Source organism: Geospiza fortis, unplaced genomic scaffold, assembly GCF_000277835.1.
Source record: "Geospiza fortis unplaced genomic scaffold, GeoFor_1.0 scaffold452, whole genome shotgun sequence".
Classification (NCBI taxonomy): domain Eukaryota; kingdom Metazoa; phylum Chordata; class Aves; order Passeriformes; family Thraupidae; genus Geospiza; species Geospiza fortis.
Window position 1 is genome coordinate 166,386 of NW_005054369.1, and position 26,079 is coordinate 192,464.

At 43.2% G+C, this 26,079-nt stretch overlaps 1 protein-coding gene across 9 annotated transcripts in view; it reads right to left on the reverse strand.

The window, feature by feature from the left end:
- The window catches only part of FGFR2 (fibroblast growth factor receptor 2), a 75,141-nt gene that overhangs the window by 13,766 nt on the left and 35,296 nt on the right, over positions 1-26,079 (reverse strand). For 3 of the 9 annotated variants that reach the window (XM_031059869.1, XM_031059868.1, XM_031059873.1), the window contains 5 exons: positions 16,018-16,208; positions 15,037-15,184; positions 10,958-11,160; positions 3,006-3,157; positions 235-356 (listed from right to left, as the gene is read on the reverse strand). In XM_031059869.1, coding sequence (XP_030915729.1) covers positions 235-356; positions 3,006-3,157; positions 10,958-11,160; positions 15,037-15,184; positions 16,018-16,208 — 816 coding nt within the window. Of the gene's footprint in view, positions 1-234; positions 357-3,005; positions 3,158-10,957; positions 11,161-13,331; positions 13,477-15,036; positions 15,185-16,017; positions 16,209-26,079 lie in introns of all 9 variants that reach the window. The other 6 variants (XM_014308425.2, XM_014308426.2, XM_031059870.1 and 3 more) reach the window with 4 other exon arrangements.

A 26,079-nucleotide genomic window follows, 5' to 3' on the forward strand; every position in this document is an offset into this window, starting at 1 on the left:
AGAGAGACCCACACGATGCTAATACATCTCCTGGCTCCCAAATAGTCACTGCTCAAGATAAACAGGCTGTCAAGGGTGCAGATTTACACCCCAGACTGCTGAAGGCTGAGGTCAGCTATGTGCTCTTTGACCCACCCCGCAATGATGACAGAGTTCAGATGCCACAAAAGAAAATTCTCTGGCTGAGAGCCGTCACACTGCCCGTTCTGATCCCTAATCATGCAATTTTCTTACCTTTCAACATCTTCACTGCCACGGTCACTGCTTCTTTTGGCCTGTCTTTGTCAATCCCCACCGCCTCGGCCATGACCACTTGCCCAAAGCAGCCTTCTCCCAAGGGTTTGCCCAGCGTCAGTCTGGAGGTGCAAACAGCAGATTAACACACAGCATCTGCTGCAGGGGTGCAGCCAGCGAAATTCCAGGGCTAAATATAAAAACCTTTCAACTAAAAACCTTTCAACAGCTTGCTGCAGCGTGAGGGAGGGGTTTATCATATGGAAGCAATAAGGGCCCGGGTGCGCGTCGGTTTCCGTGCGCGCCGGGGTGTGTTTTCTTAGGGGTGGTGGAGTGAGCATCTCAGAAAGGCACAGCAGCCACTAAACCCAGCTTTTGAGCTCTCCTCAAGCCTGATGTCTTGTGGGGAGACGCAGTGTGGAGGGGCAGAGCTTTGAAAGAGCATCAGAGCGTGGCTGGAATTGGGGAGCAGCCAGCAGCAGGCCAGCGTCTCCTGTCGCTGTGGCTGGGGGGGGGACTTTGTGTCCACACTGACTGCAAGGGGGTGAGAGCCAAGTTTCAGCCACAGAGAGTCCTGCACAGTGGCTCTTTCTTGGCTGCAGGCTCTTTGCAGCCACAAGACTCTTGGCTGAGGGGACCAGAAGGTGCCTCCTGCCTGCAGAGCCCAGGCTCTGCTCAGAGAGGGGAGGCAGAGACTGGGAAAAACAAACTCGGTTCTAATCACAGCACCAACATCAAACCCTCCTAAAAGGAGCAGTCACTAAGTGGGCTCTGCAGAATGCATTTTGTGGAGCATATTCCTGGTTGCAAAACCTGCTTAGATCTAACAGACAGACATAGAGACGTCGATCTCAGCTTCATGAGGCGAAAGAGGAAATAAAAAAGAAACTTGAAAGCCTCTGGGCAAAATCTTTTTGATTCCAGCCTAAGTGCTTAAGGGCTAGATCCTGTCTCCTTTACTTGCAGAGAATACCTTTTGACATCCAGCAGCAAGAATCAGGGAGGATGCTCAGTGAGTGTGATGCTGATGTTATCCAACATAGGGGCCAGATTCAAGCATTTTTGTAAACAAATTCTTAAAGACTTGACTTTCCATGGTCAACAGGAGGATTTCACAGATATCACAGATGTAGGCACTCATTCTTAAAAGCATGGACACCTGTCTTCCACCACGAAGTACAGGGAGAAGCTGTCATGCCATCAGCAGCAAAGTTAGATGAGGGATAAGTGATTTGAAACCCTGCTTATCTGCTTGGGCACGGGACAGAAGTGAGGTGGCTCCTGTCAAGAGCAGCCAGCTCACTCTGTCACATGTGGGCTCTGGCTTGGTGAGAATTCCTCGAGCTGTTTTGGTCTGGTTTCTAAAGCAAATGCAAGTTTTAAAAAGGTGCAAAGACTGAAGGGCAGCATATGCTATGCTGAGGTCACCCTGCCTTTTCTCCAGAGCTAAAAACTGAATTTAGGGTCTTGGCAGAGAACAAACATTTGCATTGGAAACTGGTTAATTTATGTGCTATTGCCCTGCTAGGACCAAAGTTACAAACCCCTCATTGTGTGCCTGCTGCCCCCCAGCCTAATAAACTGCCTCTAAATAGCCTCCTTTCATTGCAAATCTGCTCCCCCTACATTTGTGCTGAGCACTGGGTTTAAATGTTTAGCAACTCTAAAATTTTCCGCATTTAGTGGATCCCCCCAGGGCATGGGCTGACAGGAGCACATATACAGGCCCCCACTGTTGACCAGAATGCTGCAGGTGGCAATTACAGCCCTTTACTCTTGTTTTCAGCTAAACCAATCAAATAATTTCCAGAACAGTTATCAGAAAGCTCAAAATTACAGTTTGTCTATTCAAAAATTACAACCCTGAACTTCCAAGGAGAACTGTCCATGATAAAAGGTGTTATTTTCTCAAAGTACCCTAAAGACTTCTTGAAGCTAGCACTAATTCTGATAAATAATCATGTTCATAAAGGCTCTACCTTTGTTAACATTATCTCTCTTTTGCATGTCTTTTTTTATATTAAGCAATATGGTTACAGTTTTAATTAGACTATCCAAAAGCTCATTTTGCATATTACAGACAGACTTTGAGGAAAATACTATGCAGCCATGTGAATTTGAATATATCAAAATTCAGCATGCTCTGCTTGAAACTCAACACTTCTAAGCCATACAAATTGCACATGCATGCACTCAATGTACAAAATGTTCCCCTACATTAAATATAATCATCTCCATTAATACATGTCAATACAAAATCAACACTAAATCCTACCCAGAGACATGACAGAAAGAAAAGTTTGTCCAACAGCATAATTTAGATTTTCTCTCTCATACATATTATATTAGCTGTGTTTTTTTTAACTATTAGCCAGTTAAGTAGCTGACTAAGAAACATGGTTTAATGTTCAGAGGTATTGCTTGGGGAAATCACCATTGCCTTTCAACAGTGCTTGCATGTGGATATTTTTCCCAGTCTAGATCACACCAAGTTTTCCTAACTCACTTCATTTCAGCAGAGGATCTGAAAACCTGCAAGAAATCTGAAAATATAATCGGGGCTGCAGGCAGAAGAAATTTCATTTCTATTTAACCAAACTGATCTCAGATAATTGAATTGAATCTTGATCTTCAGAGCAGCTTCAGGTAACTGAGATTTTTCTTTAAACCAGAGAAACCCTGGGAGACACGAGGAGAGCTGCTTCCCCCTGCCATGGGTTTAGGGTTACTCAGGCACACAGAAGTGGTGCCAGGGGAAGCAAGCCACGTACTTATCTCTTGGGAACTCCCACTTTGGGTCTTCTGGCAGCTCATACTCCGAGACTCCTGCCAGCATGGGGGCATCAGCAGTGGAGGAGAGGCGGGTGGTGATCCTCACCAGGGGCGTGTTGGAGTTCATGGAGGAGCTCGAGTCGGCCGACACCTGCGGTTGCAATGCAAGATGCAACAAGGGGAAAAAAAAGATGGAGATGTAATCTTGGCCCAAAAGCTGAAAAACACCAGCACCTGATACCGAGCCAGCTCAGAACCCTGGTGCTAGGAAGTGGCTGAATCTTGATTCTAGTTCTCATATTTTGCCTCCCCTGTAAGCACAATACTGGCTTTAATGGCTGCCAATGCTGTCAGTCTGTCCCATAAACCAAAAAACACCTAAGTTTTAAATTTATTCCCTCAGAAGGTATTTTTGTTTATCATACTAAGTTTTTTTTAAGAAACTGGCAGTATTTACATCACTACCCTCAGATATCCAATTGGGCAGCTTATACCATGAGCAGAGGTGACCAATAAATTCTCTTCTCCCACTCCTAGTTGTCCATGTCACCACATCTTTTCCCAAATCAGCACACCCAGGTGGGGTCCATCTCTTCTCCCAAGGAAAAGCAACAGCACAAGAGTAAATGGCCTCCAGGGGAGGTTTGGGTTGGATGTTAGGAACAGCTCCTTCAATGGATGGACTGTCAGGCTGCCCAGGGCAGTAGTGGAGTCACCAACCTCAGAGGGATTTGAAATATGCATAGATTTGGCACATGGGACATGGTTTAGTGGTGGTCTTGGCAGGGCTTACATTTGGACTCAACAATCTTAAAGGTCTTTTCCAGCCTATATGATTCTACTACTTTCTATTTTCCAAGTACTCAATACTGAAAGCATCAAAAAGCTATCACAACTCTTCAGCTTTCAATTAACTACATTCTTAAAGACTCTACAGGAAATGTGGGGGAAAAGTCCTAAAAATAACCCAGTTTTGAAACCCTGGAGTGTGATTTCTCATCAGCTCCCATACCTTCCTTAGAGTACCAAAGGTACTTATTGCTAAATATTCTGAAAAAAGAGGCTGCTGCTCCATCCATGGAATTTGTTTTGGTGTGAACCTTCTGTAAGGCTCTTTCCTCAAGCCTGCAAGCAGCAGCCTGACATCTGCTGCCCTCAGAGCTTCAAGTGAATACTAACACAAAATAGAAATGCTTGTATTGCCAGTCTTCCCCTCCTGAGAGTGAATCCTCCTTCTCCCTCCACGCCACGATCACGTCTTGGCCAAGCACAAATCCAACAGCCAGGCTGGGATAAAGGAGTCACAAAGCCATCACTGGCACCCATCCTCACACCAGGCAGCAGGAGGTTCTTCTCATGGACCCAGCTGGAAGCCTGGAGCACCAGAGTACCCATACCTTCATCACCTGGATGAGGCTCAACTTGGCCACCAGGTTTGCTTATGTAAAATGTCACCGGGCTACAGCTTTGTTCCACAAAATTAGATTTAAAAAGGCATCTTTCTAAAACCAGAGGTTAAGAGTGGAAAGAAGCTTCATAAGGAAGAAAATGTTAAGGGTTGCTATCAAAATATTAATCTTGGTAACCAGATTTGCAGCTGACAGACCCTTCCTGATATCAGAAACAGCTCCTGCACACAAGATGTGGCCACGGAAAGAGAGTGAAATTGCACAAACACAAGGCCACGATTCAAAAAAGAAAAGTGGACTGCTTCTGCCCCATTCATCCCACCATCATGCATGTTAATATTTACTTTCAGCAAATACAAGTACCTGGCACATTCCTCTAGGAAAATAAATCCAGCGACCACTTGGGACACAAACAGAAAAGCAGTATTAAGGAAAACTATGGAGCTGTAAATAAATCAGTGAGTGAATACTGAATGGAGTCCTGAGAGAGAGATGCTGCCATGCCCAGCCTGCAGAGGGGAACTCACCTGCTGCTGCTGGACCAGTAAGCAGGAGAACCAGGGCTGGAAGGGCTGGAATCTGATCTGCTTTTTTTTTTTGCCCCTTCCTTGTCATTTTCATTATTTCACTGCAGTTTGAAAATGATGCTTCATGAAATGAACCAGCTCAGCACCAAGAAATGTGCAAAATGTGCAAATCTCCAGTGTGGCAGTTCCTCTGCCCCCAACTCTACTTTCCTGAATTCCATTTTTCTGCTATTTCTGGCTTCCATTTTTTCATCTCTCACCACAAACCACTCAATACTCTCTGACCACTTCCTCCATATTTCCAAAATCTACTGACTATTCTCCAGTCATTCTACCAAGATCTTTATTCAAGTCTTGATTCTCATATTCTTTATTAATTAACATTCCCTTTTCTTCTGCACCTGTCTTTGCCATTACAGCCATTGTTTTCAAGGGACAGAAGTGAAGCTACAAAATTTAGATACCTTAGGTATCAGAAATGGTCCAGAATTCTGGGTTCTGGGGTTTTGTTTTTCGGTTTTGGGTTGTTTTGGGTTTTTTTTTTTCCATCATACTATACAATACTATCATTGTACTAGACACTGTCTGGATCTCTTCCAGAGTTTCACTTTTTCACACCCACCATTCAGCAGCCTTAGCCTGGTTCAAGCCCATAAATATAAACCTGCAATAAACTGAAATACTCCAGTGATGCGTTTTAAGCACAGAGCTTAAATAGCAATAAGGTATCGAAAAAAGCAGATTAAAGGCTCTGCCAGTTTCCCTTTTAACACCACTCCACACAGCAGAACTGTGTGATGGGCCAGAGATACTGGAGGTAACCAAAGTGCATTAATGATGAGAAATCCAGAGGAATTGCTCCATGTCTGGGAGAAGACAAATGGACTGCACTCCCAGGGAATATTCTCCTGATTGATTAACTGGAGCAGTACAAGGAGTTACAGCAGCTCAAGGGCTATAAAAATCTGCTCCAGAAAAGATGAAGCCAACCCAGCCTGGCCTGTGGTTGGGGGAGATTTTCTGGTTTGAAATGGCCTCTCACCTTTCCTGCAATAGGAAAGAATTAACCTTTGATCTCCTCCCTTGAGCATTTTTTTTTTGCACTGCCTTAGAGCACACTATAAAAGACTGAGGAAAATCCTACCTATTCCAAGGTCAGTAGACATGGTCAGCTTTAATCTACATTTAAGTGGCAGCTTTCTATATGCTTTTTTTTCTTTTTTCCAGCTTGCCACGTGCAGCTCTGCTCTCCAACCCCTCACCATGCAGGTTCACCTGACACAGGTGAATTGAACATTGTGGGGGCCCACTCAGTGTGCTGACACCCTGTTTTAGGTGATGACACCGCTCTAGGGAGATACTTAATTCCTTAATTAAAGAAAGAAAGGAGAAAGTCAGCTTGAGTTGGGCAGAGCACTGCAAGAACCACTATGGTAGATGTTAACCTCCACAGGAAGGCAGAGCTCCACCAGAAAATATTCCTTGTGTGCTTCCTTTGTGCTTTTAGCAGGCCAGAAGTGAGAACAGCACCAGCCTCAGACAGACCTTTAGCTCCAAATCTGCACTGGAGGAGGAGAAAAGCCCACTGCACCCAAACCTCACCCATCAGTGCATGATTATATCCCTATTTTCACTACATCTTCTTCCCCTGACCAACACACTGCGGTTAATCAGCTCTCAGTTAATGCTCTACAAGCATTTCTAAGCAGCAGAGCATTTAAAACAAACAAACCCTCGCTGGAATCTTTAAATGCCATGTGGCAAAATCAGCTGCAGAGCAGTGTGTAATTGTCTGTAATTGATTATGAAGGGTGTTTTCCTCCACTGATAATTCATACCATGTCCTGGAGCCTAGATCTGTCAGTTCTGGCACTCATGCTGGGACATTTTAGCAGGCATGCAGTGATTTCCTATAACTGTCAGCCTTTTCGAAGGCTCTGCAGTAAAAGTTAATTTGAAATCATATGCATATTTGTATATTATAATTAGTAAATAATGCTGTTAGCTGCTGGTAGGAGCAGCCCATCTGAGTGACCAGATGCAGGAAAATACAAGGTTAAATGCACTACACAAAATTGAGTAATCCTAATGTTAAGTGCTGACATTTAAAACACATGCACCACCCCTCCGTGAAAAGCACTCGTTTGGAAACACTTATACACAAAATAATATCCAGTAAGTATCACTAGACAAGACAGTGGTTTCCATAAAATAATCCAAGCATAAAGAAAAGAAAAAAAATATTTAAGGTAATTTCAATTCAACAATATCTTACTGACAGTCGTGTATTTGTCTTTGCACTTCATAGTCTATTCCTCTAAAAAATTATGATTTTTCTGCTCAATATTACATGAAATACTGTATTACTTTCCTTTTTCCTGATCACTTTTCTCTTTTTTTGCATTTCTGCTGCCATCATCATTTTGAATTATTGAAGTACCATTTTGAATTATTCTGCTGGGTGAGCTCAAGCTTTGCTTTAAACTGATCAGTCTTTGTTCATCACAAATACACCCATTTTATCTCTATGAAGGATTAGACTCCACAACAACAATAGGCATAAATTAATGGAGTGTATTTTAAATAAAAAGCATTAAAAAAGATCACTTCTTCCTGTTTAAGACACGTGCATGTTGAGGGGGTCCAAATTTGACAGATTGACTGTGACAGCCCTAACAAAAACCTTTAGTGATGACAAACATTTGTACTTGACTTTGAGCAAGTCACAAGAGATGGGATTGTCTTTTTGTCTGCTTCAATTGCAATTTATCTGTTAAAACAAAGGTTCTACAAAATAGATGTACATCCTATTGACGGCTACTCTGTACTCTTTTGGTTCAGTGGCCCTGTCACTTAAAGCCTGTCCTGCAAATCAGCTTGTGAGGCTCAATCCCACAAATTCTTCATCCCCTTCCTCTCAAGCTGGTACCTCCACACAGACCATGGGTAACACTTGAACTGCTTTGATGAAAAGAGGAGCTGCCTGCTGGATTTCCCTGGAAAAACCCGAAAATTGAGTACCAGAACATTGTGAGGATGAGGATTGTAGGGGATGGGAGCTGATAATTCCTGACTTCATCCTGACCCTTCCTACGAATGCAAAAAGAACTGAATTTTGGCAGGGAAAAAATGCCTGCATGTGGGGAATGATAAAATCCTGTGGTAGCTCCGGCTAAACAGAGCAGGAGGATCCAAACCAAACCATATGTTACTCAGCAAGACTCTTCTCCTGCTCAGACAAGATGGCATCAGAGCCGTGCAAACGTCTCTCTGTGAACCAGGATTATTTTCCAGCCCAGATCCTCGGGGACCCTGACCCAGCAGCAGAAGAGCTTTGAAAACAATATCAAGAATTTCCCAATCTGTGGCCTCATTTCTCTGGAATTCCAAGAAATCCCATCACCCAGCCCTGGATGCAGCCCCATTCTCACAGCTTACCTGCCACGAGCATCTCATTCCCTCCCATCCTCCCACCTCATCCCTCCCACACACAGCACAGAGGGAAACCTCCTGTGATCCACAGATAAATAAAGGTTTAGTGGCAAAACCCCACCAAGTTTAAATACAGTCCTCTGAAATACAAATAAACTGGAACAAAGTGAGCTTGGTGGCACAATAAAACGGGGTTGAATGATCCAGAAACACACACCCTTTAAATAAAACATCTGGATTATTTTTCACTTCTTCACTTGTGACAGCAGCCCTGAAATCCAAAACCAGATTTGAAAGATGCAGAAACTGAAGGGCTGCTGCAGCCTCAGCACCAAGGAGAAATGAAGGAATATTCACAAGGAAATCTTCAGGGACTGCTTGTCTCATCCTGCCTTTGCAAACTGACCAGTGAAATCATCAAACCAGAAATACAGATTGCAGACAATGCTTACAGTAGTTACATTTTCTGCCATGCAGACACAAAAGCAGAGAGACCTTCAATAAGCAACTGCTGCTAACAAAACAGGAACAATTGGGAACAGTGGGATTTTTGCTTAGGTGTTGAAATAGCATTTGCACTTTCAAATATTTTTTTTAAGTATTCCCAGTTTTAAAAGCAAAATGCCGTTGCAGCTAAAAAAAAAGTAAAAATACTGAAATAAATTGATAAACCCCAACGTGACAAACATGCTGTAAGACAGTTTCTTTCCCCTGTGAAAACAATAGCTTTGGAGAAGGTCCATATTGCATCATTTAAGGATAAATAGCTAAACTGAGGGCAGTGGTTGGCACTGCTGTCACATGAAATGAAATAACACTCTGCTCCCTGAGGAAGCATTTCCAGCTGACACAACTGAGCTCACACCAAACCCTAGGTATTTTTTATACCATCAACTTGTCTCTGAGTCATTAGGCTTTTATATTCAGGCAGAAATCTAATAAATGTCTCCTATCTAAGCAGTTGATGTGTATCTCTCTCTCTGGCTAAGCACACAACATCTGAAAGGCCTCCTTTGTCCAGAAATCCACACAGATCTTTCTAGCCAAAGAGATGTGTGAATATTGAGCTGAGGGCTTCTCATCACTCTTTCTGACACGCTCAGAGTGAAAAGTCCCTCTTTGTCCCAGTGATACTCCAGCAAATGAGTAAAATAATAAAATTTAAAAAAAAAAAGGAAATAAAGGAAAAAAACCAACCCAAAGTGGCAAAGAAAGTCAGAAAAAAATAAGAATTAACATTTTTTGCTCATAAGACAAACCAAATATCTTTCAGATTGAAAAATGTTCAGGTGCCCAACCTCAAGATTCTGTAAAATACTGAGTTCAGAGGAAGGTAGCTAAAGCATTCCATTGGTATTTTTAACCAAGGAAATTCAGAAACCATGGAACAAGAGTCCAGAAAAATGTAATGCTGTTCAGAATCTCCCACTCTGTGTGCCCATGCAGCTCATTTCAAACACTTACCCACGCTGAAGAACCCTTTTTAAGGTACATGTATTAATCTGACAGTGACAATATTCTGGACAGGCTGCAAAAACAAATCTGCAGAAATCCTGCACCACTTCCTCATGGTGCAGATGGACACAAAGTGAACCCTCACATCCCAATTCCCTGGGCAGAGTCTGGATCCAACCCCCCCAGAAAGAGTTTTTTTGGCTGCTGGATGAGGTGACCCACAGCCTCAGATTCCAACATCCCCCATCCTGCAGGGCTGAAACCTGGGGGTGCAGAGATCTGGCCTCAAGACCTATGGCAAGAAAATCAAAACATTTCAAACTCCAGCTCCTCAAAACACCACAAATCCTTCAGGAGAGGACAGTGTGTGGGAATGGAGGCTGTTTTGGCAAGTGATGGCCTGAAATAAAGCCAAAGTCCTGTTACTTGTTCAGCTGGTTTGTTGCTCGTGGCATCAGCCTCTCCAGAATTGCTCATTGCCAGCCACAAACAATTGTAAAATGTATTTCATGTGATGCTGTTGTGTGCATTTTAAATCTGGCACTTGCTTTTGTTTCTTGCTCAAAAGCATCATTATCTTAATCAAGCTGTCCAAGATCTGATGCAGTATGTCCCCTATTTTTACTTTATTACAGTCTTTTTTCTATTTTTGGGGTGTTTTCTGGATGCCTAGCTATGAAAGTCCCTCCCTTCAGTCTTCAAAAGTCTTCCTGAGAAATATCTCTCTGTATCTGGTACCTAGTTACCACAATAATAATCACCTTAGAAACATCTTAAATATACAATTAAATAGGATTCTGTTCCAAAGCCCATGAAGGCAGTAACATTTTTTCCATTGACAAGCTGTGGGATCAGGCCCCAAAACACTTGAAATACCTTTTTTTTTTCCCATCTCCAGACTGCTAATACAGAACATATTTCAGTTTTTACATTTCTCCCTTCCCTAACAGCTCTGCCCTGATTTCCTTGCGACACCCATCGCTGTGCTAAGACCTCCTCTCCATCCCACCCGCAATCCGCTATAATTTATTAACCCCCTTCATCACTTCCCTTTCCTCAGCAGGAGGGATGTGCTGGCTTAGTTGTTGGGGTAAGAAAAAAGTTTTTTGAAACTCTTTATCTACTTTCTGTTACCTGTCTGCGCAGGGGGATTCTCTTTGTCAGCTTGTGCACGGCGGGCTGGCTGCTGAAATCCGGTTTCTTGGTGGTGTTCTTCATGCGGCACATGATCACTGTCAGCACCATGCAGGCTATCAGGAACACCCCTATGCAGTAAATTGCTATTTCCAGGTAGTCTGGGGAGGTTGGGTATTCCTTTTCTTTCTCAGGAGCTGGATGGGAAGGTTTTGGGAGGGAACAATCAGGCCACAGGGTTAGTGAATAGGGCAGCGTTCGGCACAGCACTTGGAGCAAGTAATGGTAAAATATAAAATATAACCAATTCTTGTGTGATATTCACAGCACTGGATGTTTAGGCCATCTTGTAATCTGAGAGTAATTCCTTTTTCCAGATTACTGCTTTGATTTTTCAGTTTGCACTGAGTGTGAGCTTGTGCATCCATGTATGCATACACAAACACACACACGTGTCTGCCTAGGTAGTTACATACGTATACATTGAAATATTGCATGATTAAGGATAATTTTAGAGGGAAGAAAAAACTGTTCAAACCAGGCTCAGGTTCATTTTGTTACTTGAGTCAAAATGTAAAAAGTACTGCAATTCTTGTGAACCACACAAAAGCACATCCAAAGATAAAACTGTGAATTAGCGAGCCTGAATGAAAAGTGTCTAAATTTGAAAATAAATGTTTGGGCTTCAGCCTGCTTGAGCCTGCCTGTTTATTCAAAATTTGCAGTAGGATCTCAAAATACAGAGGGAAGGGGGGATGAATCAGTCCCCCATGATGTCTCTAAACTCAGCTTAGGGGTTTCAAAAGGGTTTCAAGGAGCTGGCTGTCCAGCTGCTCAACCAGCTGTGCTTCATGCTGGGTGCCCAACTCCCCTGAGGTCCTCTGAGGAGCCCAGTGCTGGATTAAAAAGCGTAATTGAAGTGAAAAACGAATTGGCAGCGACACGTTAATTAACGAGCCCTCTTCTGCGAGGACTGCGGTCTTTCAAGTAACCTCATCAGTGGTTACTGGCCTATGAGATTAGATTTGGGAGGGAGTGGTTCTCCAGAGCTGTTACTCTGATTGAAACCATTTTGAAGCTATCTTCAAGACAGTTATATGTGCAAACAGTGTCCCTAATCCCTTATCTGGGATTCAACCCCCGGATAAACAGCATTCCACAGCCATCAGCGGTCACTCCGCAAGCAATGCACGTTTCATGCTGAAATTTTCTCGTGCCTTTCCAGGCTTAGAAAAATACTTTGTTCAAGAAAATTGGTTAAAAAAAAATAAAAATGCTGTTCAAGCACTTGCAAAATGCAAACACTGCCAGCAGAAGCAAGGTCTACACAAGCACTGCTCTGCCTGCTTGGTGACACCTCACAGGCTCGGGGTTCAGTTCAGAGTGAGGCGGAATAAAGCTGCCTTGTTCAATATATTTCAGTAAAAGGTAAGAAATTATCTGCAGACAGTGGGAATGTTTAACTCCCACACTGTGAGGCTCAGCAACACGCACATGCAGGTTTTGTACCTCTTACTGAGGATTAACAATTAATAAATGTTAAGCACAAGATGACCCAGCAAACCTCAGGTGGTTCACGTTTTTTTCCAAAGGAACTCCTGAGGCAGCTGCCAACAGTTATAAATGAGAAAATTTGACTAATATCAAAACCAACTACGGTTACATCTTCTAACAGCTGATAATAATTTTCAGGCAATAAAGCACATTGATGTTTGTTTCTTCTAAGGACAGAAACATCATCAACCCCCGAACAGCAAGACATGCTTTGCAGTGAAAGCAAATGACTACTTGTTTCCTTAGAGCATGCAATGTTTAAAGATGCACGGAGCCGATTCCCAAGATATGGAAGGCACTGCTTCTGTACATGATCCTCTAGCATTGAAATTGGAATTTCCATGAGAGATTTGCATGATAGGTAAAAGTGAATTGAAGTACCCTGAACAGCTCAGGCATTTTAATGAGCCAGTACATAACTATGGCCAAATTAGTTCCAAACTTTGTGACGAACTGAATTTCATCCTCTTGACAAAGTTTACAATGATTTACAGGCAGATTTTCAGTTGTCTCATTGAACTGCTAAGGAAATGCAGCTCCTTAGCATTTCTGATGATGTAAAAACATTTGAATTTAAGTGCAATAGCCACACACCCCACACCATTTTTTGTTGTTGTTGCTGTTTGCTTTTTGGAGTTGCAAACATGTGACAGAACAACTCACTGGCTTGAGACAACTGGCTTAAAAAACCAAAATCATTGTAAAAGTCCTTTTTTTTTTTTTTGAGACAGAAGCCGTGCTAATTCTGCAGCAATGAACAAGGGGAGGGGGGGAAAAAAAAGAGGAAAAACCACAGAAAGAGAGCAGTGTATACCTGGCAGAACTGTCAACCATGCAGTGTGAAAGGATATCCCAATAGAATTACCCGCCAAGCATGTATACTCCCCAGCATCCTCAAAAGTTACATTCCGTATATAGAGAACCTCAATCTCTTTGTCCGTGGTGTTAACACCGGCAGCCTAAAAAAAAACAAGAGGGAAGCAAGAGAAAAAGCTAGACACTGAGAGAATTTTTGTGGATAGGGAGGTGGAGCCACAGGGCTTTGCACTTGGTAAAGGCAGAGGTGGAGAGATGCAAAGCTCCTTCCCCATCCACAATCCCTCATCCAAAAGGCGTTTACCAACAGGTCCCAGCTCACCTCAGAAAGTAATCAACACCCTTCACCAGACCTAAACTCACCACCTAAACATGCATGCAATCAAAAGACATGGAAAAATTCACCCACAAATCTTTTTTTTTTCCTTCTTCTTTTATGACAAGAGAAAGTTGAAAGAAAAACAAAGAGAAAACAAAGCAGGACAGAATGTGGGATCCTTCACGTGTAAAGACCTGTTTCAGCGGAAAGAATTTACCACAAAAGCATACTCTAAAATGGTAAAAAAGGGGTGAATTCTGCTCCAAAAGACAACCTAGTAGCTGTCTTAGATTGTATGATCCTTGCATCACCCAGTGCACTACATTTTTGAGTAGTAACTACTACTGTACATTGTGAAGAGTTGCCAAATCTTGTTTAAATCTCAAATCTGGAAATATTCGATGGTTTGCCTAGAAACACAGTGGAAAGTATCCCATCTCTTGCTCAAAAATCAGAGATCTTGTTCAGTTGTGGCTCTCGCAGGTAGGACAGAAAATACTTCAAAGGTTTGAGAACCAGGAGATGAAAATAAAACATATTTTTCTACAGCTTAAAGATCGAGGGGAGCAAAAACTCTGCACGTTTTGTGGTTTTTACTGGTCATCTTCCAGACTTGTTGCTTGACATTGTGCACCAATCCAAGTATCAGTGATTATCCAAACTCATACAAATGGAGTAGATCTTAGGAACTTCCCAGCTTCCCCAAGATGGGCACATCAGGGCATCAGCATCAAGATCTCAGTGATGGAGGATTAGAGAAATTAATGTTTGCTACCTTTGATCTCTGCTATTCAAAAATGTTACTTTGAAATACACAATCAGGAAATAAATACCTTTTTACTGGACAATTTGGAGGTAAATTTAGTTGTGGGTTGCAGTCACAGGGTTGCCTGTCTTTATTGTTACTGCTGAGTAAAATCCAGTTAGTAATGGGTGAGTAAGACCTGGAAAAATCCTCCCACCTGCACAGTCACAGTGACTAAACTGACCTGACTTGTGCTCCAGGGGGTTTTTATGTGAACAGGTCACACATATGCACACCTATGTGTATATATAAATACACACTGCTAGGCTGTAATTACATTATTCAAGGAGTACCCTCTGTGTGAACTGCAGAGTATGCAGAATTAGCAACAAAACTGTCCAACACACACAGAGACACAAAGACACCAAAGAGAGAATAAAGATCAGCAAACAGAAACCAAAGCAGTGCTTCTGGTACAGAGAATATTGTGGGAATTTTTCCATGGCTGCTGGTGTAACACCAGCTGCATCACCAAAGGAGGATTACACATATACCACCAAGGCCAGAGAGTATCCTACAAGCTGCCTGCAGTCTCCCAAAGCACCATTTTTTCCAGCTTGCTTTAAAAAACGTTGTTACCTTGTACACTTGGCAGAACAGAGAGCCAGGCAGACTGGTTGGCCTCCCCTATATAATTGGAGACCTTACAAATATATTCTCCAGCGTCCGCCTCTGTCACATTGTACAGTGTCAGCACTTCAGCATTGGAACTATTTATCCCCGAGTGCTAGAACAGACCAATAACACAGGAGAACAAGGTCACTGCTGCCCAGAATGGACACCAATCTGTCTATGGTCCCACCACCAACACGTCACCAGAATATTCCACATCGGCCTCTAAACATTGAAGGGTTTGGGGGTTTTGTTATTGTTGGGGTTTTTTTTTTCTTTTGGTTGTTGCTGTTTGGTTTTCGTACATCCGCAGCATCACACGAGGAGTTAGAGAACAGCAGCGTGAGGGAAAAAGGAATCCACCTGGGCAGGTACTGCATGGGACAAGCAGGTACAGAGCTGGCCTGTCAGAGTTTTGGCAATGCCACCCAGCTTGGAAAGCTTCATTTCCCCTGGTCAGGCTTGCTCCAAACTGGTAGGAATGACAGTACCAATACACTGCTCCAAACCAGACATCTCTGCAGGCTCAGCATCCAGACAGCCCAGTCCTCCAGCAAGCTTTTGGCAGCAGCTGCCATGTTTCTTTGAAATCAAGAGGCTGAAGAAACATGAAAGAAATGGAGTAGACTGTCCCAGGTATATTTTGGATGCTTTCTACCCATACAAACATGTTGATGATGTTTTTTAGAAGGATTTTCATTTTTTTTCTGAACAAGTCATGCCTGAAACATTCAGATACGAAGGACTTTTCATGGAAGTAATAAGGAGCAAAACAGTGTCTATAAGCTGCACAGTTAGCATTCAGACAAGCAAATGTTTATCTAACTCATCATTTCACTTCTAACATAAACATCTCCACTTTCAAAAGAAGCTCAGAACTTGAAATCCTTGGATTTACACCACGCTCTAAAGAAGGCACCACCGCTGCCGGCACCTGCAAAGCCTCACCTTTAAAACCTGGAGATAGGGCAGCCCATCTGGCCCGTATTTACTGCCGTTCTTCTCCACGTGCTTTATCCACTGGATGTGGGGCTGGGCATCGCTGTAGACCTTGCAGACAAACTCCACATCCCCCCCGACCACGGCGGAGGCGTTGGCGGGGAGCCCCGCCTGCAGGATGGGCCGGTGCGGGGAGCGCTCTGCTCCAGCAGGGAACGGTGGAGAAGGAGAGAGAGGGAGGGAGAGAGAGAGAAATAAAGACGCATAAATAAGCAGGGCTGCCAAGAAAACTGTAAGTGAACCCCGGCCAAAAAGCCCTGTAAGCCTGTTGGCTGACTCCTCCGAAATAACACCGCAGCCAAAGCGTGTAACAAAACCTGCAGTTCAAAGGAGATGGCTTGAGTGCTACACTTGTAATTTAAAGAATAGCTATTTGTGGGGAGGGGGGGAAATAACCCTGCTTAAACACTTTGCTCGTTTTCCATGGTTTAACTCAGCCCTAATTAGGTAAAATACCTCTTTTTGGGTTTTTTTAAGCTACAATAATTAAGTTACCTCTTGAGTTCTAAAACGCCTTGACTCAGCTAGACCTCCACACATTAAGAAGAAATACTGTTGATTAATTTTGATTAATTAATTGATTGTTTTTGATTAAGAAGAAATAGTATTGACACACATTTAGAAGAAATATTATTGATTAATTTTGGATAATTATTGATTTAAAACATGTTAAAATAAACTAAAAGGAATTTGTCAAAAGTAGCAGCAGAAGCCTCAGCGTGAAAAATGCGTAAATGCAGCTCAACATCCTAAAATGCTCCAATCAGTGCCACCACCACCACCACTGCTCTCTGCTTCACCCAGACACAGCAGCAGAAACACTGCTTCCTTCTTACTCTCACCAAAACACAGGCAAATACAGAGTTCTCTGGAAAACTGAGGTGTATTTAATGTGAGCCAATTCAGCTTCTAATCTATGCCCATGCATAAGCATTTTCTCACACATTTTCAGTCAACCTCTCCTGGGGAGCAGCTGAGGGAATTGGGGTTCTTTAGCCTGGAGAAAAGGAGGTTCAGGAGGGACCTTCTCGCTATCTACAACTCCCTGACAGGAGGTTTTAGCCAGGTGGGAGTCAGGCTCTTCTCACAGGTGACAGGTGACAAGTGACAGGATGAGAGGAAATGGCCTCAGGTTGTGCCAGGGGAGGTTTGGATTGGCTATCAGGGAAAATTTTCTCACCAAAAGGGTTGCCCAGCTTTGGAACTGCCCAGGGAGGGAATCTAAAAATCATGTGTGTAGATGTGACACCTGGGGACGTGGTTTAGTGGTGGCCTTGGCAGTGCTGGGTCAATGGTTGGACTCAATGATTTCAGAGGGCTTTTCCAACCTAAACAATTCTGTGAATCAGAAGTGAAATGCTCACTGGCAATCCTCAGCCTCAGCTCCCCATTCTCCCCTGCTCCAGGAATTCTTTCAAAGATGAGTAAAAAACAGCAGACCTAAATATTTATTTTTAGAGGCTATATACTGTAAAAGCTCTGACATTACAAGCCAAATCAGCTGAATTTCAAACCAAGCGTTCCTTCTTAAACATACTTGTCTCCAATAAATTGTTTCACAAGCAAACATTGTGAGTATAATAGCAAATAATGATGCCATTGAACAATGGGATCTTTTATACAGTCCAATATATTTGGCATGCAGCAAACATCTACTGGGAATTTATTCACTGAGGCTATGCTGGCAGCACACTACAAAGCAGCAGTCTTATTTTACTTGTGGCAAAAGTGCATTTGCAATACAGTTACTAAATTATTCCATGGCTATGTGTGTCATTTTTGGAGATCTAGGAACAGTTTCATATTTTTTAATTTGTAAATTGCAGTAGAACATATAAATTATTATTTTACGGTTCTGGAGAGAACTTTTAGTTTCTCACCTTATACTAAATAAGCTCTAATTCCATCTCCCTCATTCCTTCATTTGGGTACAAAACCAGCAAGCAAAAATCTCTCTTTAATAGAAACCTTACACCATCTTCCAAAACTTATTACAGCTGCCTTCGGTATAAAATGAAACCTTAGAGAATGTTATTTAAAATGTTTTTTAGAAGTCAGTAGGCCTCATGTTTCATTTCTCCACATCAGGGTTTGATTTCCTTTGTGACCTTATTCTCTGCCCTTTAACAAACCAGAGAATGAGGCCTGAAACATCTTGGAAAAGTTCCTACTATGCCAGCATCCACACAGAGATGTGTTTAGTTTATCCTGATAGCCATCAATGATTTAATCTTTTATTGATGACTGTCAAGCATTTCCTCTACCAAAAAAGAGGAGGCAAAGCAAAGGACTAAAAGCAGAGTTCTCACACTCTTGGCCCCTAATTTAATTTAAAAAAAAATTAAAGTGTGTGCATATGGATGAGTATGTATGTTTGTGAAATTTCTTCTCTAAAGGCAAATGTGTTACAAATAAACTTTTGTTGCCCTCCCCCACATGGATCAGTGTTCACCAACTCCTCCACTTCAGCAGAGGGGAGTGCTCCTGCGCCCACACAGGCAAACAGCACAGGAGAACAAAACCATCACCATGCAAATCCAGCAGGGCTTCATGGCAAACCTGGGCTCCAAAGAGCCCACAAAATACACTCAGGATTGGGGAAAACAGCTACAAAGAAACTTACACTAATTACCAATGACCAAGCTTAATTTTGTTCAGCACCTTCTCCTGGAAATACTCATTTCAGGATGTTATCCAAAAACATGCAGAAGTTATCCTGCTTCTCTGCAAACCCACACACATCTAAGGACTCTGTTAAGCACAGGTACTGTCAAAGCCATACTCATAAATCTCACATCACTATTCAGCATTTAAAATACAAGCTGCACATTTGTAAGCAGATATCATCACTCAAACAGCTAGCTGCACTAATATTAGATGGAAACAGTGTGTTCCCTTTTACTGAGCACCAGCAAATGAGTCAAAGTAGCCTTTAAAAAAATCTTTGATGCTGCTGAAAGTGATATTATCATTACTGAATAATTATAATCAGGATCATCACTAAAACACTGTGACCATATACATCTCTAGTTATTTAAACAATATTTTCATACCAAACAAGCTGGCAACAAATCTCATAGCTCTGGAGTCCGATTTCACTATTCCTCTTGTTCATTAATATTGAAGAAACACCTTGAGAAATAAATATATGCTGCCTGAACACTGACATTTTAGTGTTACAATCTCACTGATGACACAATTTGTTATAAAATCAAGTCAAAAACATATGCTATAATCCAGAAAATCACGTCCAACATGCTTCATTCTGGTTCCCACCATAAGAGACAGACACCAGCTTGCAGTTTAGATACAAAACCAACATCCTCCCCATCTGAGGAATTAGTTATCTACAAAACATAGAGTCAAAATGATGGCTCACATGAGATATATCAGATTCAAGGCCACAAGCACCTAAATTTTACACCACCATAAAAGTGCCCAGGGCTTGAGCATTTCTGCTCACTTATCTGTAGGCAAACAGAGTCGCTATCTGAAGGGATGACTGACAAAGAGACCTTGCCCAAAAGGCTTAGAGGAAACTGTCATTTAGCTTGTTAATGTTAAAACTTCAAAATACCTCCCTCCAAGAGATAAAACTACAAAGAATGCAGGAAAGCTGGAAAATTCCAAGTTCCAAAAAAAAAAAGCTGGCACAATGGAAGGAGCTCCCCAGGAAGTTCCAAGCACTGCAGGACTCCTAGAGATGGTGGGAGCCTGTCCTGCTACTGGAAATGATTGTTGGAGACTACACACTTCACAAGGAATCCTGAGAACTGGCTCCTTAAGGAATTTAAGCCCCTGAAGAGAGGATTCCTAAAAAAGGGACTCAACTCTTCCCCATCTTGGCTTTATTTGCATTTATTTTTTTTGCTGGGCAGGGTAAAGGAAGGGAGAAGAGAGGAGGAGAAGAGAGGAGAGGAGAAGAGAGGAGAAGAGAGGAGAAGAGTGGACAAGAGCGGACAAGAGAGGGGAAGAGAGGAGAAGAGAGGAGAGAAAAAAAGATAAAAGAGAAAAGCTAAAAGATAAAAAAGAGAAGAGAAGGGAAGAGAAGAGGAGGGAAGTGATGCAACCATAGGAGGTGAAGATGCTGGGGTGTGGAGGTGGGTGACCGGGGCCAAAGCCCAACTCTCAGAGCCAAGGGAGGCCAGCAGACACGAGCCCATCCATCCCTGGAGCAGGATGGAGCAGCCATGGCAAGGGAGGCTGCTGGCCAAGCACGCGGCACAGGGGAGATGCAGGGCAGGAATTGCTGCTGTCAGAGGCCACTGGAGAGGGACTGTGGCTGAGAGAGTGGCACTGCTGCCACCAGAGAGCCTTGGCAGGGACAGCAGACAATAACCCCGGAAGGGGGGAGCTCCAGGACTTGGCCAGGCCAAGTCTCCTTAGCAACCTGGCTGTGCCAGGGGCTGAGAAGAGCTCTGGGAATCGTCTCTCCAAGGCTCCTCGTCACCCCAGCACAGACAGTTCAGGACCTTTCACGGGAGCTAAAAGCCAGAGCCAAAGCCCATTGAAGTCAGGGGGAAAACTCACAGGGAACTCAATGGGCTTTGCATAAGGCATCCGATTCATTGAAAACAAGAAAATGAAAACTACTCTCATTTTCTGCTTTTCAATGTGCTTGTTTCCTCTCCTTGCAAATGCGTGATTCAAGTGTGGGCTGGAAAAATAAAAGCTTAATAGCAAATGCAAGACCAAGCATGAGTTCTGGGGACAATGGAGAGATCCTCAATTAAGGGTGGAAGTGAGGGAGAAAAAAATTACCTAATTTTTAGCTAGACACATTTATCAGAGCCTCCAATCACAGTTTTGAAATGTTACTGACTTCTAAGGACTCATCTTGATGGCTGCCACTGAGCAGCTACAGGGGGATCCCTCAGATGATGCCTCTGAGCACCAGTTCTGGATCAACAGCCCCTGGTAGAGGTTCTGTGCATTCAGTCATCACTGAATGAGAAATGAAGTAGTTCCAGCTGTCACTGAAAACACAGACCTGCCATACCCTCTTCTTGCCCTGGTCAGCACAGCACCCTCAGCTCCAGTTGCTTATTTTGCCTGACTCCAAGCCTGGGAAATATTCAGCAGCAGCCTGGACCCTGTCTGTAGAAAACACAATCCACTCCCAGGCACCTTCCCTCAGAAGCTGCAACATCTGTTGCTTTGGAAGATGCTAATTATGCTGTAAATTACGGGTCTCAGAAGCATCCTCCAGCATTTTAGGCCAGACTGTAATCACAGCCTCTTGCATTGGCTTTGGCTTCACATTGTAAACTTGCAAGATTGAGTTGCAAGCCTTAAAAAAAATTAACCACAGCCTTTTCATTGCAGGCTTGGACTGAACCATTCCTCCCCCTGTGTTTCATCTTCACCAACGAGCAGCACTTTCCCACCACTTCCACTGAAGTGCCACCCATCTCTGGGACACCCAGAGCTCTCTCCAGCAGTGTCACCCATCTCTGGGACACCCAGAGCCCTCTCCAGCAGTGTCACCCATCTCTGGGACACCCAGAGCCCTCTCCAGCAGTGTCACCCATCTCTGGGACACCCAGAGCCCTCTCCAGCAGTGTCACCCATCTCTGGGACACCCAGAGCCCTCTCCAGCAGTGCCACCCCTCTCTGGGCCTCCATGCCAAGGTAGAGCCCACAGCAAGTTAGGGATGATGCTGTCCTCCTAAACTGCAAAATCACAAGATGCTTGAAGGCTGGAAGGATTAACATCACTGTCACAAACAGTAAGAGATAAAGACCATCCCTGGCAAGAACCCTTGATTAAGAACAGGAGCTTCTCATGCAGATTTGCAGAACAGCTCATGGATCAGACAGCACTACCAGTACTGATGATATCACACCTTACAAATTTTGGCATCTTTTAACACTGGTTAATAAATAAATAAGCCAATAAATGGCTCATGCCACTCCATGTCCCAGTACAGCAGGAGTGTCCATGTGCAGCATTTCCTATGGCCCAACACTACTTGAAGAAATCATTTTGGTGGCCAAAGCTCAAAGGGGCATTGCTGCAGCTGGAGCTCCAGTGAGCCTGGCACAGTGACCTGGGGCCAGCCTCCATCACCATTATCTAAACTCCCTTTGTCCTTTAATTTAGAAGCCCTTTACACAAATTTGAGGCACTTCTTGCTGCTGCTCTGTCTCTCACCCAGCTCTGCTCTGGTTTTTGGGCAGTACCAGCAGTCAGCACGGAGTGAGACAGCAGGGAACCAGACTCCACATATCCCTGCTGTCACTGAATCCTTTCACAAGAAGTTAAACATTTGAACATTATTTAAAAATTCTAATGCTAAAGATTAAAGTTCTGTCACATATTTCAAAGCAGAACCCATAGCAAAACTTCTGCCACTCCATCCAACCTCCCTGAGACACTCAAGCCCTTCTACTCACCAAGGCCAGCCAAGTTAAAGGCAGTGCCTTTTAAAAATCTTTACAGAAGTTAAGCAGGTGTGTTCAAACTCTTTGTCCTTGGCTTCACCACCTTCACCTCTAATTTTAAGTAATGGCACTGTTTCCCAAGCAGGCAAAGCTCCCACTGATGTTACCCATCTGTCTCCTTGGATAGCTCTACAGCAGAGCTTCAGCTCTCTGTCCTATCTGCATTTTAGCTAAAAAATCCATCTCTGCACACCTTTACACCTCTTCCTCACAGGGGAAGAGACAGCAAGCAAGACTGACCTATTTGGCTTGATACAAAGCCCACTGATGTCAATGAAAACAGTACCAAAAAAAACTAAAAATCAGAATCAGAACTAGTTAATAGTCCTTTCTAGTTAAAGTTCTTTCAAATCACACATATATCTGAGGGTTAAAAGAGACAGGGACATCCAGCAAGCCTGAGGCTACGGCAGGAAACATGAATGCTCTTGTTTTAAAACATTAAATTATCAACAGGGTTTTAAGACCAGTTTGTCCTTAAAAGCAAAGCCCTATTGTCAGGCTGACAACGTGGGCTTCATCAGCCCCAAGGAGCAGAAAAAATCATAGCAGCAAGAGTTGTACAACACTAATCTTGGAGCTCCCTTGCAGTGTCCCTCACGCTGTGCATGCATAAGCAAATGCTTCATACATGTCTGAACAAAGGGTGGAGAGGCCTTATTTTAGTGTGAAAAAATTATGGCAAACAGAACAATGAGAGGCTACAATTTTCATTGATATTCTTTTCAGGGTACCCTAAAAGAAAAAGGCTACAAGAGAATATGAAAAACAGCTTGTGACTTCTCACAGACAAGTGGTAAAATTTTATTGTTCTGGCTGTTCCCAGAGACTGCATTAATTTTTACACCCAGAGGTATCATCCTTTGTACTGTGCACAGCTCCCAGCACTCAGCTGCTGTATAATAACCAGAGACAATGCTGGGTCCAGCATCACTGGAATGGGCTCTCCAGTAGGCTCTGCCAAAGGTTTACTGCATGCCTGGCACACAGCATCCCTCCCACAGGGATGATGTCCTCTCCCAGCTGCAGTGGCTTTAGCTCACCAGAGCACCCAGTGATGCCATAAAGCACACAGGGGGAGTTATTCTTTCTGCTGGTATTGTGATCCAGCTACAGATTTCTCATCTGCCAAATTCCCTTGCCTGAAAACAGCTCTGCCTTTAAAGTAAAATGGAAAAGATTATGTAAAGCTTTAAAAGCACTCCTTACATTTCTACACTTCTCTCCCCCCTTTTCTTACACAGCACACTTGCTCTATTGAGCAATGCAGGTGTGAAATTATTGGAAGCACTGTGGAATTCACCCTTCCCCAGCTCCCTGCTAGACACAGCCAACCAGCAGCTGACTGACCATAGTGACTGTGCAGGTCTCAGGGCAGAAAAGAAGCTCCAGCAGCCAGAATTTAAGTGCTGGACAGTCCTGGCTCAGCCTCATGACATGTCTGTGTCAGCCCTCACTGAGCCCTTTGGGTTTCCCTTCCCTGGAGGTGAAGTTTGGAGACATCTCTCCATCAGCATCACATTCCCTTCTGCAACACACAATCCACTTCAGATGCTGAACACTGCTCATGGGAAGACCCTGACTATACATATTTGTCATTTTATTTCCAGTACTTTGGGTAAATCCAAGTACATTTCACAAGATGCAGCAGCGTTCACAGGCTGGCCACGCTTGGACACAGACTTGGTGCTCCAGAACTACAAAGCTGATTTATTAACTTTCCACAGCTCTTTTCCTGATTCTGGCTGGGGTAGGTAATTTTCTTCCTAGCACTGGTACAGTGCCCTGTCTGGATCAAGGATGAGAATAAAGTTGAGAACACACTGATGGTTTGGTGGTTGCTGAGCAGCTTTCACATCCAGCCAAGGACCTGTCAGCTCCTCCTGCTGCCCTGCCAGGGGGGATAAGTGGGGGGCACAAGGAGCTGGGGAGGGACACAGCCAGGACAGCTGACCCCAGCTGACCAAAGAGATACTCCAGACCAAATACTCAGTGCATAAATTGTGGGGAAAGCTGGCCAGGAGCCACTCAGGAACTGGCTGAGCACTGGTCAGTCAGTGGCAAGCAACTGTTTTTCATTTGCATCACTTGACTTTCTCAAGTTTTATCTCTCTCTCTTATCCTTATTTTCTTTTTCATTTTAACCATTACATTTAAATTATTAAACTACTCTTATCTCAACCCATGAGTCCTCAGTTCTGCCCTTCTGATTCTCTCTCCCATGGCAAGAGTTGTGTGGGGCTTGGTTGCCTGTTGGGGATAATCCACACCATTCCAGCACTCCCATTTTCCTGCCTTTCAGCAAAAATGGACAACTTCCTAGGAAGCAGGGACAGGAGCACCACCAACAGCCCCTGGCTGAGCAGCAGGTGCCAGAGCTGCTTTCTGAGAAATGTCACTGAAGAGCAGTTGGGGCAGTAAAACCCATTTGCTGGGATATTCGCTCAAATATAGACATAGGCATGCTCATAAATACCCTAGGTGCACAAATATCAAAGGAAAGCAACTGCTGCAATGAAATTATGTTGCTTGGTAATGCACATAATCCAAATGAAAAGCAGAAACAGGGCTGCAGGTATAAACACTAAGGGATGCATGGAGATTCACTTATAAATGCAGAATACACAAAACAATTGATGCTTTGATCACCTTATTTGTGATGGTGATTAAAAATCCCCTAAAAGTATATGTCATTTTAGACTTTTATAGGCATCTTGTAAAAATGATAAATTACTTTATTCCAACTAGTACACTGTCATGTTGGGTTCTTCCCTTTGCTAATCTCTGACAGCATCAGTGTTTTACTTTCATGAAAAGTCAAAACTTTCAACATATTCATGCTACCTTTCAAAGAGCAATCTGAAAAAAATAAACTCAGTATCTTAAATTTACAGAGCAGTTCAATATTCAATCGTGTTTACCAAGCTCTGATTTTTAATGTGCTTTTTTATGTTTAAATGGAACAACAGCTGGGGAAGCTGCACCACAGGAACGGTAGCAATCCAAAGATGACATAATGGCTTAAAACCCTCAAAAGCTGTAAATCACAGCCACCTCTGGATGTCAGGTCACACAGAGTGGTCTGCAGAGCAGAGAAAGGAGAGACCAATACCAACATCCTAGGTGCAACCCTTTTCTTCATTAGACACAAAATTTTACATTTTACTGATTTGTCCATGTTTTTCTACTGCCAGATTCCTCTCACCTTGGTAACAGCCCTTAATTTTGTTTTTCTCCTGGATTGTAAACCTTGTGTTTGTCTTTTATATGTCATCATCCAACTTGTATCACAGTTCATGTACAACTTTTCTATATTCATAATAATTTTTTTAGCTTGGGGTTTTTTTCTGTATTTTTAAGAGATAGTTTTGCCAATTTACTGCCAATTACACTTCCATTTTTTCACTAATAAAGCTGTGAAAAAAGCCTGGATCAGGTCAGAAAGCCCCTCCTACTAGGCACAGATATGGCTTTTGACACGTGCCAACTGCACATTAACAAGGCAACGGTCCTGTGTTTGCATCTTCAGACAACTCCTGCAAATTCCTACTTGCACTTCCACAAGCA